Source organism: Polyodon spathula, chromosome 42 (assembly GCF_017654505.1).
Source record: "Polyodon spathula isolate WHYD16114869_AA chromosome 42, ASM1765450v1, whole genome shotgun sequence".
Taxonomy (NCBI): Eukaryota; Metazoa; Chordata; class Actinopteri; order Acipenseriformes; family Polyodontidae; genus Polyodon; species Polyodon spathula.
In genome coordinates this window covers 2,649,105-2,671,593 of record NC_054575.1, presented here as the reverse complement: position 1 = coordinate 2,671,593, position 22,489 = coordinate 2,649,105, and the positions used below count along the sequence as shown (strand labels likewise).

The following is a 22,489-nucleotide window of genomic DNA, read 5'->3' as shown; positions in this document are numbered from 1 at the left end:
TTATGATGCTCCTGTGTTGTGTGTCTGCTTTGACAAGTGTGATTACTCGCTATGGGGTTCCTTCAGTGGAGAGACTAACTTGTCCTGGCCCAGATAAAGTAAGAAATCTTATAGCCAGATCAAATAAAAAAGATGCTCGGTGCCCAGAGAGGCAGATCGGGATGTCAGTTCTCTTACCTTACTGCATAATTCCTGGCTACAGTTTTCTTCTAATGTGATGTCTAAAGTATTGTGCTGTCTGAAATAAAGCCGAGGGCTATGATGGCATGATGTCATGGCATTAACTAGTAGTTGCTTCCCTCAGCAAACAGTAGAGTAAACCATTCAGTTTAATTGCTAGGCGCTGGAGTCCGATATAACCATGGAAAGGGATACAAAGTTATATCCATGGAAATAACTGTCTTTGGATGCAGGAGCTTTTGTAAAACATCTTTCATTAAAAGTTAGGACAAGTTCTGAGGAAAACACATTCTGCAATAAAACGTATTTTGTAACGTAATAGTTTGTAACTCCAAGCAAAGTCTTACATCTGCTTCAGCTAACGACGTAATTATCTATCCTAATTACTGATTCATTGCATTCATATTTCATTGAAAAACCTGTCATGTAGCCTACTGTCAGGTGTCCTTACCTCTCAGATCCACTTGGTGGCGCTCTCAGACTCAAATACAGAGCTTTACCAAAAGAACATCACACATGGTTACCAGAGGCTTCATACCTACATTAAAATAAAAATAATTAAGCAAAATGTTTTTTTAACAAAGGTTACATTAAATAAAATACATTTCAAACCATGAAGCAATATTTTAAATGACACCATAGAATTTTAGACACTGTGCCTTCCACTCTGTAAAGTGTAAGACTGCAGCTTTTGAGATTTATAGTTAATATTGAAAATGTATTAAATCCTTATTTTTAAACTAAGAAGGGGAATAGTGTAAAAGCAGTGGTGTCTGATGAACACATAACAATGATAAATCTCAGTATGGGTATTTTAACATTATGTTAAATTAATACAATAAACTACAGACAGTTCCATTTTTTTCCAACGATTCTTTAGGTGACATTAATAAAAGACTTCAGTCTAAGACAAGCATTTAAATAAACAATAACATTTCAAGTAAATGCAAAGTCATTGAGACTTTGGGAATGCCCAGTACACATGAATTAATGATGCATTGAAACAGAAACATGATGATGATGGAAAGTAAAAATAAATCACCTGGACCGTGTAATTCATTGTACATTAGACTCTATGCAAAGCAACATGGGTTGAGATTTTTTAATAAAACGAATAATTAAAACAATAACAGTAACAATAGCAATTATAATAATACCTTATGTACTTTTATTTTAGCGTTGCACGTCTGTCTGCAAACTGATTGGTACAGAACTCGGACACTGAAGATACTTGGCAGTATGTAAGTACAGTATTAGCTTTAATTCATTTCAACTAATGTTAGCCCCTCTACTCATCAGTCAAGGCTTGGAAGTTAAAATTCAGGTTCTGAGTAAGTGGTCATTATCCTATGGGATATCAAGCCTAAAGCAACCCAGTACTATATATATATATATATATATATATATATATATATATATATATATATATATATATATATATATATATATATATATATATGATGTATAAAGGCATAAAAATGTATTATTTAAAAACTTGTTAAGATTATAGGAGCATTGATACCCTTGCTTAAAGGCTGTGGACAAAAATTATCTACATTTAAAGAATCATCAAGTGTTTTTTTGTTTTTTTTAATAGTCACTGAATGGTTTTTATTTTAAACAGAAAATAGGAAAAAGTTTGCAAAATTGCAAAAATCATAAAAAAAGGTAAAAAGCAACTTTGAAAATACAATTGAAGCTTCCTCATTAATGAACACATCTTTTCTCTGCACTTGTAATAAGCAATGAAGTGTAAAATGTGTAAAAGTTCCACTCAAGGCTATACAAATGTTGCTGCCCCTGACACATGAATAGAACAGAACAGGATGTGCTGTGTATGAAGTTATGGCACAGAAATATGCTACTAAACACACATAACATCTAACAGTGGTGTGCAATCAAGTGGGCTATATGTGCAACACAACAACGCCTCTTTAAGAGTACAATAAGACATTTCCCTGCTTACTTGTGTCAGTTAAGAAGAGTGTTCATTTATCAGTTGGGCAATTATGCAACTTCTCTTCATATTATTATTATTATTATTATTATTACTGTTATTACCTTCTGAGTGTTCACAAAGTCATAGGCAGTTGGCCCTCTTATCTCCCTGGCTTCAAGCAGTTTCAGTGCAGTGTCTCAGAGTAATGTCAAAGCCTAGTCTTAGTGTACTGCTGTGGGTAGGGCGTGTGGGGTGGGGGGTGGAGTTGAGGGAAGAGTAGGGGAGGGATTCTAATTTGGGTCCGCCTCATAAATTTTGAATCCTTCCATAACTGAGCTGTGTTTGGAGCCCAGTGGGTGACTAGACAGGTTAGGTTAATATACATTGGCCTGTCTATTTAAAGAGATTACACAAGTATATGTATAACATAGTCCACATGTTATTCCAGATAAATAGAGGTTTCCCTAAACACAAATAACACACTAGTAGGTAAATTTCAGCTTCCAATGCAAGCCTGAATAATATACAAAAGGAAACTGTCACTGGTAGAATTCATAATCTAGGTACTGCCACCTTTTACAACTTCACAAGGCTAAAATAATATAATTTTACTACATTATTTTTTGTGGACATGTGTTTATGTTATTATTAAGTATACTTTGTAGATTACTAATTAATTGAATATTTTCAGTATCTTACTTTTTAAAATTAATACAATGCAGTAGTCCCTCACTAAACCAGGCACGTCGGTTAGCAGAACTAACGTTTATTTTCATCCTGGCTTTGGTGTCAGTATAGCATCCATTTTTTTTTCAATGTAAAATAATCTTTGTGTTTATGCAATATACAGTTGTTCCTAGCATCACACTTAGGTGGATACCACAGTGTTACTATTTCCAAACTATATTTCAGCACATTTTAAAGAGATAGTAGACAGCAACTGTGACTATCACGCTCATATTTTTGTTTTGAATTAAAAACAGTAATTTTCTTCTCTTATAACTGATAAGAAAATGTTTAGTTTCAGTCAGGTCTATTTCAACAAATAACTTTATAAATTACTAATTGAAATATTACTACTTTTTTTTTATATTAAGTTGAAAGTGAATGAGAGCACAGGCAAAAAGTACCAGTCTTTCCCTGTTTCTTTAGTATAAATTGCACTGTGAACTATCTTTGTATTATTATTATTATTATTATTATTTAATAATAATAATTAGAGCACGTGCAGTCAGCACTCCTTTACCTCCCTGTCTTCCAGCAGGAATGGCACAGGTTTGTGCTGTCCCTCAGAACAGGTCACCTTCAAGCCTCACACAATGTATTGAGCCGCGTGTGTGTGTGTGTGTCAGCAGGAGAGAGTGCAAAGTACAGAGAGGCTAAGTGGTGCTATTTTCTAATTAGGAGCCACTGCATTTGTTTGACTGCGGAGAGTTAAGACATTTTGTACTGAGGCTATATGATGATGGCATGACACACACGATAGGTATCAATTACCACTTCAAAACAGCACAATTGATAACAAGTCATGGGCTTGTATTCTTAATATTTCTAAAAGTTCAATTCATTATTATACCTATAATATTATTAAGCATGCGTTAATTAAGAGTTTGTTTGGAAATGAAGATTGAGAAAGTTTTCTTGCTCTAAAATAGGTGGGGTTTTTTTGTTTTGTTTTGCCACCCACATATCTGGAATTCCTCTGCAGGTATCAGATTAATTTGAGAGTTGGGGCATTCCAGAACAGATCACAGTGTTCATGCTTCAAAGGGTGAGGTGAGGCACTTTCAGTCATAAGTGATACTCTATTAATAGGTATGTAGTAAAAGACAACAGGGAGTAAGGTTACAACAAAATGACCTAAATTAACCCTTCCTTCCAGAACAAATGTCAGGGTCCTTCTGGCCACTGTGGCACTACTGACTTTCATTGGTTTGAAATTGTTAGTGAGCTGCAGGAGATCTCTGAACAGCTGGGAATGGAGTGTATTAGTTTGTATTGAGCTGAGAATAGACTGTTCAAGAGCGTATTGTCAACACACTGATACAGCCAGTGATGTAGGGAACAGAGGAGACAGGGGTGTAGGGGTTGAGTATGGGGTATCATTTATTTCCGCAGTTGATATGGTCTTGTTCAAACTGTGTTTGAGCAGTGGATGCTATAAATCATATAGTAGGTAGTAGACTACGATTGCCATTGACATTGGACATGGACCATTTAAATAACTCCAGTTCATGCAAAGATATTGCAGCACACTTCAGTTCATTTGTATAATATCTTTCTCAGTGACTCTGTCTTTGTTCAGTGCTTCCCCATTTTTGTGGTGCAATCAGCTGTTTTGATTTTAAATTGTTGGGCCATGTTGACAGATGTTTTTTGCAATTACACTATGTAATGTAATTCAACATATTTCATAATCAGAACATAAAAAAACACTATGCATGTATTCCCTATGTACTTAGCAAAAGAATTATAGGATCCTAACTAAAGTTAAAAATGAAATACAATTTTCTAGAAAACGTGTTGAACTTCAAAATAAATACTATGACTGTAATATCTTTGTATCTGTATCTCAGTCATTACCTATGAATTACAATACCTTGTCAACGGAGGTCACCTACTGTAATAGATCCTGTACAAACATTATGATAAAGTCTTGCCCTCAAAGTGGAATACAAGCTGTTCTTCTTCAATTAGCGAGTGGCGCGGGGCAGGAATTTCACAGGGTTATCTTTGTAGTGAAGGATAAAGGGAAGGAAACAATGCAATGTCAGAGAGATGCACCCTGGGGGCAATGCTTTCACTGGCTGCACAAGGAAAGCAGGCTGGCATTGACCTTGGTCTCAGATTTCTCAATATGGGACAGCTGCAGTGGTGGTGGTGGTGGTGATGTTGAGGTTGGGAGGGTGGTGCAGTGATATATTGCCTCAAAGCTTTTTCTTGCAATGCGTCTATAGTTTGTCAACTGTGAAAATCTTTAGTTGAAACCCCTATATGGTACTTGCTAATCCTAATATCTAAAAGCACTTTTAATAGACCCACCTCCTGACACAATCACAGCCCCTAACAGGGACCTGTCTGCACCTTTCTGTGTGTCTGCACTGTGTGTGTTTGTGTGTGTGTGTGTGTGGCATGCAGAGATGAGAATATGTTTTCAAACATCAAATTTGGTGTGTTGTTTAAAAAAAAGCCTGTAGTCCTTAAAGTTAGCGTGATGGATTTGGAATGCGCTACATTTTTAGAAATTTGCTATTTTTTTATGCCTTAAATACTCCAGATACTACCATCGTGTAAAGTGCTTAGTGATGGTGTTCCACTATGAAAGGCGCTATATAAAATAAAGATTGATTGATTGATTGATTGATGAAGAATATACATTTAGCATTCAGATCTATCCAAAGCTTTTGGGAACCTTGGTAGAATGTATTTCTTGCAGAGTATTTTCATATTATCCTACCCCTGTGTGTGTGTATATACTGAGCAGTCCAGTGAGGCTCGTGTGCCTATCTGTGCCCCTAAGTGCCCCTTGTTTGTGTTTATTTGAAGCCACCTCACTGCAGGCAATTCCTAATAAGGACAAACAAATAACTTTAGTGATTTAAAAAAAAAAAATACTGATCTCTCATGCGTACAAATGACATACATAGACATCTTCCGCCTCCTACCCACCCTTGCCAAACACAGAGACACAATTAGATTCCTGACTCCTGGGATGCCACCTCCAAATTTGGGAGTGTTGTTCTCTATAAAGGGGAGCATCAGGGTCTGTATAAGGAGAAGTTACCAAACAATCTCAAGGTAAGCACCTATTGTATCTGAGGGGTAGAAGGGAGCTGTTGTTGTATTATTAAGTATGCACTATTTCTGTAGAATTGTTATTTAGTGACGTGAACTGTCTTTTCTTTCCTGTTGATTCATAATTAAACTGTTCAGCATGTTTGATGCAAAGCTCAGACAGAATCATTTTCTTCTAAACTTTCAGTGAAAAAAAAGTATTTAACTTTAAACTTTACCAAGCATCAAGCATCGCTTAGTAATTGGGTGTCAGTGATTGTTGCTGGAGCTCTGGAACCATCGTCAAACCTCTCCCTTCACTGCCACCTGCTGGTGGAAAATCATAAAGGCAAAACTATGTGTGTGTTCCTGAGAGAAAATGACTCTACCAAGTACTCTTTTCTCACTGTATCTCTGTCTGTTGTCTACCTACAGGGTGAAGAGCCTCTCTGCCTTACTTCTTGCTACGTTTGAACTAAACCAGGTAAGAGTTTTATTAGAGCTGTTTAAACACAAACTTTCATAAAAGGGACTATTGTTCTTAACCACTTTTTTGCTAAGCTGTTGGAAATGTGAGAAAATACAGCTTTTAAAACTGCCTTCTACTGACATTATCATGTAGTAACAATGACATGCAATACAGCTGTAGAATGAGTTATGTGTCAGTGCATTTATCAAAATAGCAAAGTTTGTTAATTATAAATATTCTCAAATCATATAATCAGTAGTTAAAATACATTTTTAGTTTTCAGTGTGTGTTGGGATTTTTTCTTATTTAGGGGTATGGCTATATCTTTTTATCTCGTTTTGCGCTGTAATGTTTAAATATTGCCTTTGTAAAAAAAAAAGGTCTTACTAAGATTAGTGATCTTTCTGCATTTAAGTTTAAGGAAAAAACAAAAAGGACTTTTAATAGTTTCTCATCAATGTAATATTAATTAGCGCAGGACTGTCCAGCACATGGCTCTTCAGCCACAATCGGGCTCTTTTGATTTTGAAGTATCCCTATACATGTTGTTTTTTTTTAAGCTATATACAAAAGGTTTAAGTGATTACAAAATAATTTATTTCGGGACGTTTTGGACAAAAGCCCTTCTTCAGCGGTTCAGAAAGAAAAGCCAACATAGTACAGGAAACTTGTTATTTTTTCAAATATATGCATTTTAGAACTCCCTGGTCATCAGTATGGCTCTGTTAGTCAAATAGGTTGGACAGCTCTGAATTAGCTCTGCACTAGTGCCTCAGGGCTGCTCTTTGTGCTGATGACTTGTAAAAGAGACCTGAGACTCAATGCTTTTCTCTTGGTTAAAAAACTAAAAACTAAACAGAGATGACATCAAAAAAGTCTAAGCTGAGATGTGACTGACTTCTCCAATCACTGTTTATTCTGCAGATTTGAAAATGGGTGATGCACAGATGGCTGAGTTTGGGCTTGCCGCATCCTTCCTGCGGAAGTCCGATAAGGAGCGTCTGGAGGCGCAGACCAGGCCCTTCGACATGAAGAAGGAGTGCTTCGTCCCTGACCCCGTGACGGAGTTCGTGAAGGCACGGATCACCAGCCGCGACGGTGCCAAAGTCACTGCCGACACTTACGATGGCAAGGTAAGAATCCCACTGCACCATCACCATTGTTAAGAAACTCTTCTTGTCTTTGGCTTGTCCTTCACATGTTAAGGTTGGTAGAGAAAAATGTATTTTGAATATCATTTTTCTATCCAGTGTTTATTTAGTTACAATCCCAAAACTGGGAACCCAACTTATAATAGAAGTTTAATTTGCTTGTGGTGCCCCTTAGTGGCTGTGCATTGTCATTGTGCAAAAAATTTGGGAATTTTCAATGTTGTTCTGCAGACCTAACCTGAGGGCTTGTCTATGTTGATTTTCAGACTGTCACAGTAAAGGAGTGCGATGTCCATCCTCAGAACCCGCCCAAGTACGATAAAATTGAGGACATGGCCATGTTCACCTTCCTGCACGAGCCCGCCGTGCTGTATAACCTCAAAGAGCGTTACGCAGCCTGGATGATCTACGTGAGTGCAGAGTGACCTCAAACCCTAAACCCTCTGATAGACTGGCAGATACTGAGTGTTGCCTCTTCCTTTCAGACCTACTCTGGGCTGTTCTGTGTGACAGTGAACCCCTACAAGTGGCTGCCTGTGTACAATGCAGAGGTGGTCAATGCATATCGAGGCAAGAAGAGGTCTGAGGCTCCCCCTCACATCTTCTCCATCTCTGACAGTGCCTATCAGAACATGCTGACAGGTAAGACGCGCACACGCACAAGAAATAAATGCTATATAATAAAAAATATTACCTTCTATAATAATTACAATTATTATTAAAATGTCTCTCTTTCAGACAGAGAAAACCAGTCCATCCTGATCACGTAAGTCAGTTTTTAAGATTATTTTAAACTTTTATTGTGTGTGTGGATTTGAAATTTCGATATAATAAGTTAGCACTGTAGTGTGCTGAGGGGAGATCAAAGAAAGGGAGTTAAGAGTGGTCCCCGGGTGGCTTATCCAGTTACAGCGTTGCCGCTGGGAGCGCAGGATGAGTCACACAGCTTGGAGGCCGATTCGCGTCCCGGTTGTGCAAAGAGGCCGAACTGTGCTGGGGTCTCCGAAGGGGGCGTCACATTGGCTCTGACACTCCTGGGGTGAGGGATGGGAAACTGGCAGGGACTCCTTCTCCTCATCGCGCAAAAGCAACCCCTACTGGCCAGACACAGAGCACATTCAGAGTGGATAAAAAGCAGGGCTGATCTCTGTTCTCCGGGATCGGTAGCCCGCCCACCTCTGCTCTGGATTGCTCGGTGTAAAAGCAATTCTGGTTTTAGGCTTGTGAGATCGGAGAACGCTCTCACACCCTCAGAACGTCTGTGCTGTGTGGGAATGCACTGCGTTGAGGAGAAAAAACTGGACATTCCAAATTGGGGGAAAATAAAAATAACAGTTGGTCACTCTAAAATTTTGAAAAAATAAAAAAGGGTGTTATGGAGCTCATGAAGCTGCTGAAGAGATGATAATAGAGCTGGGAATGTGAAACACTCACCCTGCTTGTTACTGTACCCACAGCGGAGAATCCGGTGCTGGGAAGACTGTGAACACCAAGAGAGTCATTCAGTATTTTGCCAGCATTGCTGCAGTCAAGAAAGAAACAGTTACTTCTACCAAGGTGTGTCAGAGTCTGAGTGTGTGTTTGAGGGTATATATCACAGAAAAAGAGATTTATGGGATTGAAGTTTGTGGCCGTTACTGAAGTCTGTTTGTGTTCTATCACAGGGGACCCTGGAGGATCAAATCATCCAGGCCAACCCAGCATTGGAGGCCTTTGGTAACGCCAAGACCTTGAGGAATGACAACTCGTCACGTTTTGTGAGTATACCCATCATTATACAGCACTGGTGTAGTTACACTATTATTTTCCTGTTTGCTGTAATTGGTCAGTAATATTTAATATGAGTGAGATGCCATCTAAATAAATAGAGTGGAAGACTGAAAATTTGAAAGATGTTGTTTCATTAACAAGAAGTAATTTCTCTCGTCTGGCATCTGTTGTTCTCTTTCTGTTCCTCAGGGTAAATTCATCCGAATTCACTTTGCAGCCAGTGGCAAGCTAGCTTCTGCTGACATTGAGACCTGTAAGTATTTTTATATAACCGTGCTTTTCATTCCCTTTGATTATGAAGCTGAATCTGATATCTGTTTGCTCTGTTCCAGACCTCCTAGAGAAGTCTCGTGTGACCTTTCAGCTCAGGGCTGAGAGAGACTATCACATCTTCTACCAGATCCTGTCCAACAAGAAGCCAGAGTTGCTAGGTCAGTGTTCCTGTCCTCACTCAAGAGTCTGATTGTAGGATTATATAAGCAGACAGGAGAGATGCAATCATTGTATTGTCCGTCTTCCTCAGAAATGCTCCTGGTCACCAACAATCCCTTCGACTACGCCTTCATCTCTCAGGGTGAAGTCACTGTCGCCTCCATCGATGATTCTGATGAGCTGATAGCCACAGATGTGAGTGAGGCTCTCTCTTTACACATCGTCTGAACCAACAGGGTGCAAGGAGTCCCACTCATAGACCCCAAGTGAGAGGCTGGAAGCCTCCATATCGGGAGAACTGTATAGCTCTCAGCATTGTTACTAAATCGAGTAAGCAGACCTCAGGCAGAGAGGCATGTTCTTATTCCCTTTTTCTCTGTCCTGCAGAGTGCCTTTGATGTGCTTGGCTTCACTCAGGAGGAGAAAAATTCAATGTACAAGCTGACTGGTGCCATCATGCACTATGGCAACATGAAGTACAAGACGAAGCAGAGAGAGGAGCAGGCAGAGGCTGACGGCACTGAAGGTGGGTCTGATTGTGTGAATGGGAGAAGGGGGAGTGGAAGGGCTGGAGTCATTTTCTTGTTAATGTCAATTACACTCCAGTGGATTAGTATCTGTATCAAGACTATCACAGCAGCAGCAATGGTTGTGATTGATGGGAATTTCTTTCATTCCTAGATGCTGACAAGGCCTCCTACCTGATGGGACTGAACTCTGCTGATCTCATCAAGGCACTGTGTCACCCCAGAGTCAAAGTAGGGAATGAGTGGGTCACCAAGGGACAGAATGTCCAACAGGTGAGTCTTAGAGAGAGACATGAGAAATGGATGTAGGACTAGGACTGTATACTGAGGGAAAACACTAACCTGATGTAGGTGGAGAGTTAAGTATGATCTAAACCTGTGCGTGCAACTAGTCAAGTATTTCCTCTGCAGTTTCTCAGGCAATTAGTCACTCACCTCCTTGTCTCTTTCCTCCCAGGTGAACTACTCCATCGGTGCATTGGCCAAGTCAGTGTATGAGAGAATGTTCAACTGGATGGTGGTGAGAATCAACCAATCCCTGGACACCAAGCAGGCCCGCCAGTACTTCATTGGTGTGCTGGACATTGCTGGCTTCGAAATCTTTGATGTGAGTGTCTTTATTTCTTTAAACTTTCTATACATCCTGAGGGTCATTCTGAAAATAAGAACAAAATGCTAAAGTCAAAAATAAGAAGAGTAAGTAAAGGTTTTTGTTGGTGTCTTAGCACAAGTCTCAGCTATCTAAAAGGATTTGTTTTTCTTGTCTGTTGTTGCAGTTCAACAGCTTTGAGCAGCTGTGCATCAACTTCACCAATGAGAAGCTGCAGCAGTTCTTCAACCACCACATGTTTGTGCTGGAGCAGGAGGAATATAAGAAGGAGGGCATCGAGTGGGAGTTCATTGACTTCGGCATGGACCTGCAGGCCTGCATCGACCTCATTGAGAAGGTGGGGAGTGCTTTAGAAAAACTTTCCATTTTATTTTGTGTGCATCAACTATATAATTGTATGTTGGTATTTATGTGTGTATGTATATGATATTTGCTTACTCACCTGGACGTTTCTTTTGAAATCAGCCCATGGGTATCATGTCCATCCTTGAAGAGGAGTGCATGTTCCCCAAGGCCAGTGACATGACCTTCAAAGCCAAGCTGTACGACAACCATCTGGGTAAATCCGCAAACTTCCAAAAGCCCAGGATCGTCAAAGGAAAGCTAGAGGCTGACTTTGCCTTGGGCCACTATGCTGGCATTGTAGATTATAACATCAGAAACTGGCTGGTGAAGAACAAGGACCCTCTGAATGAGACTGTGGTCGGGCTCTACCAGAAGTCTTCCCTCAAGGTTCTCGCCACCCTCTTTGCCAATTATGCTGGAGCTGAGTCTGGTAAGAAAATCATACACTATTACAGTGTTGTGAACAGTAAGAAATATATACTATTGGTAGGGAATTTAATAAATATTTGCTAACAGTTTTATTCATTTAAAGATCAACATAGTATGGATGTGGAATATTCTAGTTATTTTAACTCATGGATACATATTCTTGTTTAGCTTCACTTTGCCCTCAGTGGATGTAAGTAATGCATATTCATTTTTCATACAGCCTCTGGAGGTGGCACTTTTCTGACATTTGTGACATTTTCACTTCCGTTACCTGTTTTTTGTCTTTTCTGTTTTAGTGCAGGACACAAAAGCCAAGGGCACAAAGAAAAAGGGTTCTTCCTTCCAGACTGTATCTGCTCTCCACAGGGTGAGTGTTTGAAAAAAGGAAGTGTCTGTGTCACATTGTTTGGTTCTTAAATGACCCGTTCTTTTCCTTTTCACAGGAAAATCTGAACAAGCTGATGACCAACCTGAGGTCAACACATCCTCACTTTGTGCGCTGCATCATCCCTAATGAGACCAAGACTCCCGGTGCGATGGACAACCCTCTGGTGATGCACCAGCTCCGCTGTAACGGTGTTCTGGAAGGCATCAGAATCTGCAGGAAGGGCTTCCCCAACAGGATCCTGTACGGAGACTTCAAACAGAGGTACATCTCTCAAGCAGTGCCCTTGTTCAATTTCTCTTGTAGTGCTTTATAGAAACCCAACTGAGTCCCTGTCTCCCTTCACAGATACCGTATCCTGAACCCTTCTGCCATCCCAGAGGGCCAGTTCATAGACAGCAAGAAGGGATCTGAGAAACTGCTGGGATCCCTGGACATCGATCACACCCAGTACAGATTTGGACACACAAAGGTAGAATTGAAACTACAAAATAACCCTTATACTGAATACTTTGTGTGGATAATACCGGAAAAAAAGAGCCAGAATTTAGGAGCTCCCTTTTGTTTTGGTGCCAGGTGTTCTTCAAGGCTGGTCTCCTGGGTCAGCTGGAAGAGATGAGAGATGATCGCTTATCTCTGATTATCACCCGGATCCAGGCCCAGTCTCGCGGTCTTCTCTCAAGAATTGAGTACAATAAGATTGTTGAGCGCAGGTAAGGATGGCTGTATTTCAAGCTCCCTTCCGTGTTCCAATGGTCTCTGGGCTGGGTAAACGTCCCTCTGGTTAGTGTAGTACTTTCTGTGTCCAGAAAGGAAAGCATGGGGGAAAATGGAGAAGAGTTGTGTGCTCTGCCCTGAATAGCCTTACAAAAATGAATAACATGTATTGAAATGTATTGTATTGTTGTCCTGCACAAGAATTCATAAGCAGAGTGATGAAAACTTTGTCAAAGCAAAAATAGGGTAGCAAATCTTCAAAACTACTTTTGCCTCCCCAGAGACGCCCTGCTGGTAATCCAGTGGAATGTCCGTGCCTTTATGAGTGTGAAGAACTGGCCCTGGATGAAGCTGTTCTTCAAGATCAAGCCTCTGCTGAAGAGCGCAGAGAATGAGAAAGAGATGGCCAACATGAAGGATGAGTTCATGAAACTCAAGGAGGCTTATGCCAAGTCTGAGGCTCGCAGAAAGGAGCTGGAAGAGAAGATGGTCTCTCTTCTCCAAGAGAAGAACGACCTGCAGCTGCAAGTCCAGACTGTGAGTGAAACATTTCTGAGCTCTTTCTTCACCATTCAACGTCCTCTAGTCAGCTGTCACTTTTGTATTAGCAGAGTTTTTTAGAATGCTTTTGTTTTTAATTTGTTTAGGGTAGAGCAAGTCTCACATTTCTGTCCTCTCTTTTTTTCCAATGAAAATGTTTCTATTTCATGACAGTTAATGAAAATACTTTGCTGTTTGCTCTCCAGGAACAAGACAATCTTTGTGATTCAGAGGAGAGGTGTGACCAGCTGATCAAAAACAAGATTCAACTGGAGGCGAAAACCAAAGAGCTGACGGAGAGGCTGGAGGATGAGGAGGAGATGAATGGTGAGCTGACGGCCAAGAAGAGGAAGCTGGAGGACGAGTGCTCTGAGCTGAAGAAGGATATTGATGATCTGGAACTCACTCTGGCCAAAGTGGAGAAGGAGAAGCACGCCACTGAGAACAAGGTTAGTATCTGTCTGTCTGTCTGTGAAACTCCTCTTTGTAAGCGCTTTGGGTGCTGAGTCTTTTCTCTCTGATTAACAGGTGAAGAACCTGACTGAGGAAATGGCGGCTCTGGATGATATCATCGCCAGGCTAACCAAGGAGAAGAAGGCTCTGCAGGAGGCTCACCAGCAAACCCTGGATGACCTGCAGAGTGAGGAGGACAAAGTGAACACCCTGACCAAGGCCAAAGCAAAGCTGGAGCAGCAGGTCGACGATGTGAGTCACTCTGGGAGTTATCAGATATGTCCCACACAGCCACTCAAATAGCAGGATTTTGCTTTGCAAGGCTAGTGTGTAGATGAATAAAATAGAAAGTTATGGAGCTGTCCAAGTTAAAGAGACTTGGAAATTGAACAGCCCTTTTTTTAACAAGCTAAAGTTTTTACCCCTACCAGCTTGAAGGCTCACTGGAGCAAGAAAAGAAGGTGCGGATGGACCTTGAAAGAGCCAAGAGGAAGCTGGAAGGAGACTTGAAGTTGACCCAGGAGAGCCTAATGGACCTGGAGAATGATAAGCAGCAACTGGAGGAGCGGCTGAAGAAGTATGTCACAGATATAGCCATGGTGTGTTCTATACAGATAAAGGATGGCAGGAATGTGATATAACCACACTGTTGACAATTTCTTGCAGGAAAGACTTTGAGATCAACCAGCTCACCAGTAAAATTGAGGATGAGCAGGCACTGTCAGCCCAGTACCAGAAGAAACTGAAGGAGCTTCAGGTAATTTAAAGCCGACCTTTTGCCTTACCTGCATGCACTCTGTATTCCTTCCCTACTCATCCCTGTGTCACGGTCTCATTGCCCCTTCCCCAGGCCCGCATTGAGGAGTTAGAGGAGGAGCTGGAGGCAGAGAGAGCTGCCCGTGCCAAGGTGGAGAAGCAGCGGGCAGACTTGTCCCGGGAGCTGGAGGAGCTCAGTGAGAGGCTGGAGGAGGCGGGCGGGGCCACCTCAGCCCAGATCGAGATGAACAAGAAGAGGGAGGCTGAGTTCCTGAAGCTGCGGCGAGACCTTGAAGAGGCCACAATGCAGCATGAAGCCACGTCCTCCACTCTGCGCAAGAAACATGCTGATAGCACGGCTGAGCTCGGGGAGCAGATTGACAACCTGCAGAGAGTCAAGCAGAAACTAGAGAAGGAAAAGAGCGAGTTCAAACTGGAGCTGGACGACGTGGTCTCCAATATGGAGCATGTCGCTAAAGCCAAGGTAGGAAATACAGTTCTATACAGTGTGCAGGATGGGTCACCAGGATCCCGTATTGACTGTTGGAGATCTTATCCATTTCCATTTAATATGTATCTAAACCTCACATGCAGGCTAACTTGGAAAAGATGTGCAGGACTCTGGAAGATCAGATGAATGAATACAGGACCAAGGCTGAAGAAGGTCAACGCACCATCAATGACTTTACAACACAGAAAGCTAAGCTGCAGACTGAGAATGGTAAGAGTTGCATACAACAACATTGTTATTTTGAAGAAGTAATATTATGGTCAATCTCAAAGAAAGAGATGTAGAAAATACTTCATTATCAGTGGATCCAGAATGTTTTTGAGGTGGTCAGAGTTCTAAGACACACATCTTCGGTTTTGTTTTGTTAGGTGAGCTTACCAGACGTCTTGAAGAGAAGGAATCTCTTGTCTCTCAGCTGACCAGAGGCAAGCAGTCCTACACTCAGCAGGTTGATGACCTCAAAAGACAACTGGAAGAGGAAGTGAAGGTAAATCAGCATCAAATACTGTCCTCTGATGAAACAGGGTGTCTGAAAGCTGGGTTTCTATATAGTAAGCTGTTTGGTGTCTCCCCAGGCGAAGAACGCACTTGCCCATGCAGTGCAGTCTGCCCGCCACGACTCAGACCTCCTGAGGGAGCAGTATGAGGAGGAGCAGGAGGCCAAGGCTGAGCTCCAGCGCAGTCTCTCCAAGGCTAACTCGGAGGTGGCACAGTGGAGAACCAAATATGAGACTGACGCCATCCAGAGAACTGAGGAGCTTGAGGAGGCCAAGTAAGGGCAACTAAACATATTATCTATAGCTAAGTTAGTTCTAGAATATGACCAAGACTTTGGAAGCGTTATAGACCTCCAGGTGACAGTAAAATAACTTTTCTTCTGACAGATAAGCTTTTTGTTTGCGTTATGTTTTAATTACAATATAAGACGAACAAAAAGTTTGTCTGCTTGCAGACTGTGCAGCTCTGAGAACATAGAGTGAAACTGATATATGAAGCTCTCGTGTAAGACTGCTATACAGTTAATTAGCACCTCTGATAGGACTGAAAGCTGTCCCTCCTTCCCCATCTCCCAGGAAGAAGCTGGCTCAGAGGCTGCAGGACGCGGAGGAAGCCGTCGAGGCTGTGAATGCTAAATGCTCCTCCCTGGAGAAGACCAAACACAGGCTGCAGAACGAGATTGAAGATCTCATGGTGGATCTGGAGAGATCCAATGCAGCAGCCGCTGTTCTGGACAAGAAGCAGAGGAACTTTGACAAGGTGAGATGTGGGGGTTTTGATGAAGAGAATGCATTAGGCTTAGTTATGGGTGGCCGCTGTATTTTTCAGCCCTTTTTTACAATGTGATTGCCAGATTCTGAACGAGTGGAAGCAGAAGTTTGAAGAGTCGCAGAGTGAGCTGGAGGGCTCCCAGAAGGAGTCCAGGTCCCTGAGCACTGAACTCTTCAAGCTGAAGAACGCTTATGAGGAGTCTTTGGACAATCTGGAGACCCTGAAGAGGGAGAACAAGAACCTGCAAGGTGGGGGATCCAAACTCACACAATTCTTGTGTCAGCTGTGTTTCTAATTCTGAACCCTTTTTGAGAAGCCATTGTACTGAAGGAATGTTCTTATTTACCCAGAGGAAATCTCTGACCTGACTGAGCAACTCGGTGAGGGAGGCAAGACCATCCATGAGCTGGAGAAGGCTAGGAAGCAGCTGGAGCAGGAGAAGTCTGAAATACAGTCTGCTCTGGAAGAGGCTGAGGTGAGTGAGAGATACAGACACTGGGATTCTAGGAGGAAGAAACACAGGCAAGATGTACCAAAAAAGGTGCAGATTAATAGATATTAGGATAGGAAGCTTTGTATCAATCAGAGTGTATCCTAAAGAACTTATTGTCCTGACAGGCCTCCCTGGAGCACGAGGAAGGGAAGATCCTGAGAGCTCAGCTGGAGTTTAACCAGGTGAAGGCTGAGATTGAGCGCAAGCTGGCTGAGAAGGACGAGGAGATGGATCAGGCCAAGAAGAACTACCAGAGAGTGATTGAATCCCTGCAGACCTCACTGGAGTCAGAGACCCGCAGCAGGAACGAGGCCCTCAGGCTGAAGAAGAAGATGGAGGGAGACCTCAATGAGATGGAGATCCAGCTCAGCCAGGCCAACAGGATTGCTGCAGAGTCACAGAAGCAGCTCAAGAGCGTCCACGCTAACCTGAAGGTAACGCTGCTCTTTCGTTTTGATAAACAATAAGCTCCTCTCTGATAGCCTTGGCTTGTGAAGATGAATTCAGTCTTCCTTACAAAGATGTCTGGTTTTGGACACCGATTAGCACTTATCTTTCCTCTTCGTGAAAGCTTGATCTTGTTTTGTCCTCTTTGGCCTCCAGGACGCTCAGCTCCAGCTGGATGACTCCCTTCGTGCCAACGATGACCTGAAGGAGAACATCGCCATAGTGGAGAGACGCAACAATCTCCTGCAGGCTGAGCTGGAGGAGCTGAGGGCGGTGTTGGAGCAGACAGATAGAGGCCGCAAGCTGGCTGAACAGGAGCTGCTGGACATCAGTGAGAGGGTTCAACTCCTGCACTCACAGGTACGACAGCACTGGAGCAAAGATGACTATGGAATACAAGCCTGATTCCCCAGTCAGTCCTCTGTAACCTGGGTCTCTCTCACTCTCTGTGCAGAACACCAGCTTGATTAACCAGAAGAAGAAGCTGGAGGCCGACACATCCCAGCTGCAGACAGAGGTGGAGGAGGCTGTGCAGGAGTGCAGGAACGCTGAGGAGAAAGCCAAGAAGGCCATCACTGATGCTGCCATGATGGCAGAGGAGCTGAAGAAGGAGCAGGACACCAGCGCTCACATGGAGCGCATGAAGAAGAACATGGAGCAGACCATCAAGGACCTGCAGCAGCGCCTGGACGAGGCAGAGCAAATCGCTTTGAAGGGCGGCAAGAAGCAGCTGCAAAAGCTTGAGGCCCGCGTAAGTGGCTGACAGTTACAGGTTTCGATTTATTGAATCTGCTAGCCATCAGGACCTGACACCTTTCTGACACTGCGATTTCAGGTGCGGGAGCTGGAGAATGAGCTGGAAGGGGAGCAGAGGAAGAGCAGCGAAGCTGTGAAGGGAGTCAAGAAATATGAGAGACGCATCAAAGAGCTGACCTACCAGGTATCTCCATTCTATTCTTCAATGCAACTGATACAGTGAATGCCCTGGTGAATTACTGAGGTGTGACTGTTGAATTGTTTCTTTCAGACTGAGGAGGACCGTAAGAATATGGCCCGCCTGCAGGACCTGGTGGACAAGCTGCAGATGAAGGTGAAGTCGTACAAGAGAACCGCGGAGGAGGCTGTAAGTAACTCTCTGCATTCTCTTCTCATCCCAGTGTTCAAGCAGTTTCCATTGAGCCCAGTGTTACAGATGAACCACTGACTTTGCCCTTGTGTGTCACTGTCAGGAGGAGAATGCCAACACTAACCTGGGCAAGTTCCGGAAGCTGCAGCATGAGCTGGACGAGGCGGAGGAGAGGGCTGATATCGCCGAGTCTCAGGTCAACAAGCTCCGCGCCAAGACCCGTGACATCGGGGGCAAGGTGAGTCACCCACACTGAACCATTCTGCATGCTCTCCACAGACTGTCCTGTTTGTGATTTGGATAACAGATTAATTCTGTTGTATTGATATAATAGGCTTTCAGATGTGTTTTCAGTGTATGTTCCCTGATGTGGTCAGAGGTGGGGGTGAGTTGGTTTACCAGTTTAACGCGGTTTAGGTAGTGACACCTTTCCTTTTATTCTTCACCACAAATGTATCTGTGTTTTTTACAGTTTTCTGTTTAGTAACTGGAAAACTACATAGCGGTATGCAATTAAATATGTTAACGTAACATTTTCCAGCAGATTTCATTTGACTTTATGAAGCAAAATGAGTTAATTCTATAGGGTGATGCAAAACTTCAGTATTACTCAGCTTTCTCACCTAGACTCTCACTTCAACATTTCATCTACCTCTACCATTACTGTCAATCACCATCACGACCGGTGTTTTTCCTTTGTACTTTTCAGTGTAAACATGCTTCTAAACCAAGCGATGATACTTGGAGCCTTAGCAAAGTGTCTGAGAAGGTCTTTTTGTGAACTGATTGTACTTATTTTGATAATAGTTTTGAAGGAAAATGTCAACGACACAGAATATACAAAAACAGTTTTAAAGTCTGAATTAGTTGATGCGAGCGACAGCATCAGGAAAGGCTCTCTATCAATTCTGTTTAAAGACGTTATTGACAGTACTTTTTTTTAGGTGAGTGTAATAAGCATCTTAACAACATTGGAAGCTTACTTGTGGATTCTCATGTGAGCTGTAGATATAAATCCAATCACATCCATCTTAGTATTCAAATAAATGTTTTAATGGTGTTGCTGTACATATTTTATTTACCTCATGCCAAAAATAAATCTTCCCAGCTCTTAAATAATAACCTTTATTAGGAAATGGTTGTGTAAGCAATATTACCGATCATTTCCTAATTCTGTTTGCCATCAACTAAACAAATGACTTTTTTATTTGTGTTTGTTTCATTTGTACGTGCGACTTTTTCCTAACAAACAAACTACAGCACCACGTTGCAAAAGATAGATCCTAATAATAGAATAATTAGGGCCGTCAATTAATCGCAGTTAACTCCTGCGATTAACAAGTTCCTCTGTCTTGACCCTCTTGGTACACCGGAATTCATTTCCTGCGGCACTATTTTAATATATGCCAGGGTTGAATGAGCGCGGGTGTCGTTTGAATATAATATAATGAGTCACGACCCACATTATGTAGCAAAGCGCTCAAACTGAAGGAGTTTTGGGACTTTTTTTTTTTTTTTTTTTTTAACTTTCTGACTGTTCATTTCTGGATAGAAAGAGGGTTACTTGTATCTGCTAGCTATAGTGTCACAGAAATACCTCTAGTCTGCTGTAGCATCTCCGTGCTAAACATGCCTTTGCCTCTCAAAATACACTTTCTGATCATTTTTCTGCTAGACAACAACAAATGAGTACTCTTAGAAATTCAGGATCGCTGCAAGCCCATGAATAAAGCCTAGTGCGATACTATAACCAGGCAGTGCTGTTGCAAGTGGATAGCTACCGACTACAGAGTCGCTAACATTGTAGGTTTGTTTTAGTTCAATAAACATATGTATTTTTAACAATATTTACAATTAAGGAGGATATAACCGCTACTCAGTAAATGTTTTGTTTTATTTAGGCAATTTCAAGTTATTAGTAGAAGGAATTATTATTATTATTATTATTATTATTATTATTTATTATTATTATTATTATTATTGCTATTTTAGTGCAATGAAAAAGTTCAGTTTATGAGTAAAGGAAACTAAAGGAAACTGACACTTTTAAATGCAGTAAGGTGGTGAGTAATAATGCTGGATGTAAATAAATATAAAACTATAAAACAAATAGGATCCAGAATCTAGAAATAGGAAAACAGGGTTCATATACTGGGTTGGTTTTTGGATGATGGTAGTATTACTACTACTACTACTAATAATAATAATAATAATAATAATAATAATAATAATAATAATAGCAGTAATAAAACAAACTTAAATGAGATGGATGCAGTCATTTTATCAATTCAATATGAAATTAAAACAAAGATTAACTGAGATTAATAAATGTTATCTCACGATTAATCACGATACATTTTTTTAATTGCTTGACAGCCTTAACAATAATGCATGCTGTGGTAGGGTAACATAAATTTGAATGTTTTTTAAAAATGTAACATTTGCTCTGCTTTTTCTGCTTTGTGTCGTAGTAAAATATAAAATACCAAAGTTAAATAATTCTGTCGTGATCTTTTTTGTTTAATGTACAGCAATTGAAGTAATTTACAGTAGTATCTCTCTATTTTCAGGAAGCCTTTGTTGTATTGCTTGCATGATATACTATATATTGTGATATTCTGTTTACAAATGTTATACCGGTACATCCCTAGTCAGAACACACATGTATAGAAAAGCTCACAAGGACTAACTCAACTTTCACTCGCATTATAATAAAACAATAATAAATTTTTTTTTTTAAAAAAACTTACTTTGTTTCTCTGCCTCTTCTGTCTCTGTCTCTCTCTCTCTCTCTCTCTCTCTCTCTCTCTCTCTCTCTCCTCTTCCTCTTCCAGAAAGGGCTGGATGAAGAGTAAAGCTCTCAGACGGACCTTTCTGAAAAACTCTTGTCTGCTGTGGTTTAGTGTCCCTTCTGCCATTCTTCTTCCCTTCCTGTACTTTCAGTAGAAATAAAAATGCATTTGAAAATGAATTATGATGCTCCTGTGTTGTGTGTCTGCTTTTATGGAATTGAAATTTTGGCGGAAATGCAAATTAGCACAATAAAATGTACAGCTGTGTGTAGGCCTATTGATAAGAGCAGCTGCTTTAGCAACTGTAGTCACTGCATTGTGATCTGCCACCGTGGTCTATAAGATGCTAAAGTGCTTAAAAAGTACAATATAAATGTGAAGATGACAAAACATGTTCATCTGACAATGGCTCTGTTGTCCCTAATAGTGAAACATAATAGTATTGTGCATGTTGCACTGTGTGTGATTGGAAACATAAGCAATTGCCAATAGCCAAAAGCAAGAACATCTCGTTTTTTGGTCAGATCAGATTAGCATAGCTGCCAGGCTCAGACCAACTTATTAACACAGCATTAAAATGCATTGTATTATTACAGTCAACATATAGTACAATGTGAAGAGTAGATATCGTTAATGAAAGTCTTTGGTTGTGGCTGTTGATATATGAAGATAAGCAGGTACAACTTTGTTTATTATAGTTCTATCTTAGAATCCTAATTGAGGGTTTGGAACTCTGGTCTTTAATACAGAAAACCCTGCAGAGTAGCTCTGGGCTGCCACAAGCATATACCAGTTCAATGAATAAGATCTCCTTACCTCTCACCTCCACTGGGTGGCACTGTCAGGCTTAGAAATACATAGCAAAGCTACTAATGTTAAGTAAATGACTGCAATGACAGTATCATGTACAGTATAATAATAAGACTAGAATTGAAATACTGAATAGCATCAGTCAGGAATTAAAATGCATGTAAATTATGAAGTTGAAATATTATTTTCGATTTAGGAAATCATCATTTCAACTCTATAAAATGGAAGACAGAAAGTCATTCAACCCCAGTATGCATTAGTTGGGTTTTCAAACAGCAAAAAAAAAATTAGTTTCAAACAGCAAAAATGCTAAATATTTACTAACTTCATGCATTGTTAATTCAGACAAAAATTACATAAAAAAAATACATTTTTCAACAGCAGTGAGACCTGATGGCCTGGGGTCTCAGATTTATCCATTATGTGTCCATGTAAATTAATATAAACAATTTAATAAAATAATATTTTAAAAAATTATTTACTTGACCTAGATCCATCTCTCTTTGTTTTCAGATAGGGCCAATTGAAACCGGTAAACACATAACAGAATAAAGAATAACAGCA

General features: G+C 41.0%; 1 protein-coding gene across 1 annotated transcript; it reads left to right on the top strand.

The window, feature by feature from the left end:
- Positions 1-5,867: 5,867 nt before the first annotated feature.
- LOC121305136 (myosin-7-like) lies at positions 5,868-21,294 on the top strand. Its single transcript, XM_041236672.1, has 39 exons — positions 5,868-5,917; positions 6,329-6,377; positions 7,287-7,495; positions 7,780-7,923; positions 7,999-8,155; positions 8,252-8,279; positions 8,971-9,070; positions 9,178-9,270; positions 9,473-9,536; positions 9,616-9,714; positions 9,807-9,910; positions 10,103-10,241; positions 10,397-10,515; positions 10,700-10,849; positions 11,019-11,189; positions 11,318-11,627; positions 11,923-11,993; positions 12,070-12,275; positions 12,360-12,483; positions 12,588-12,724; positions 13,010-13,265; positions 13,475-13,717; positions 13,797-13,973; positions 14,153-14,298; positions 14,388-14,478; positions 14,572-14,961; positions 15,072-15,198; positions 15,357-15,475; positions 15,564-15,760; positions 16,062-16,245; positions 16,340-16,505; positions 16,608-16,732; positions 16,876-17,184; positions 17,354-17,557; positions 17,652-17,948; positions 18,033-18,137; positions 18,225-18,320; positions 18,427-18,561; positions 21,158-21,294. Exons 3-39 carry the CDS (start codon positions 7,295-7,297, stop codon positions 21,176-21,178), a joined length of 5,805 nt encoding a protein of 1,934 aa, XP_041092606.1. The 5' UTR covers positions 5,868-5,917; positions 6,329-6,377; positions 7,287-7,294; the 3' UTR covers positions 21,179-21,294.
- Positions 21,295-22,489: the final 1,195 nt, after the last annotated feature.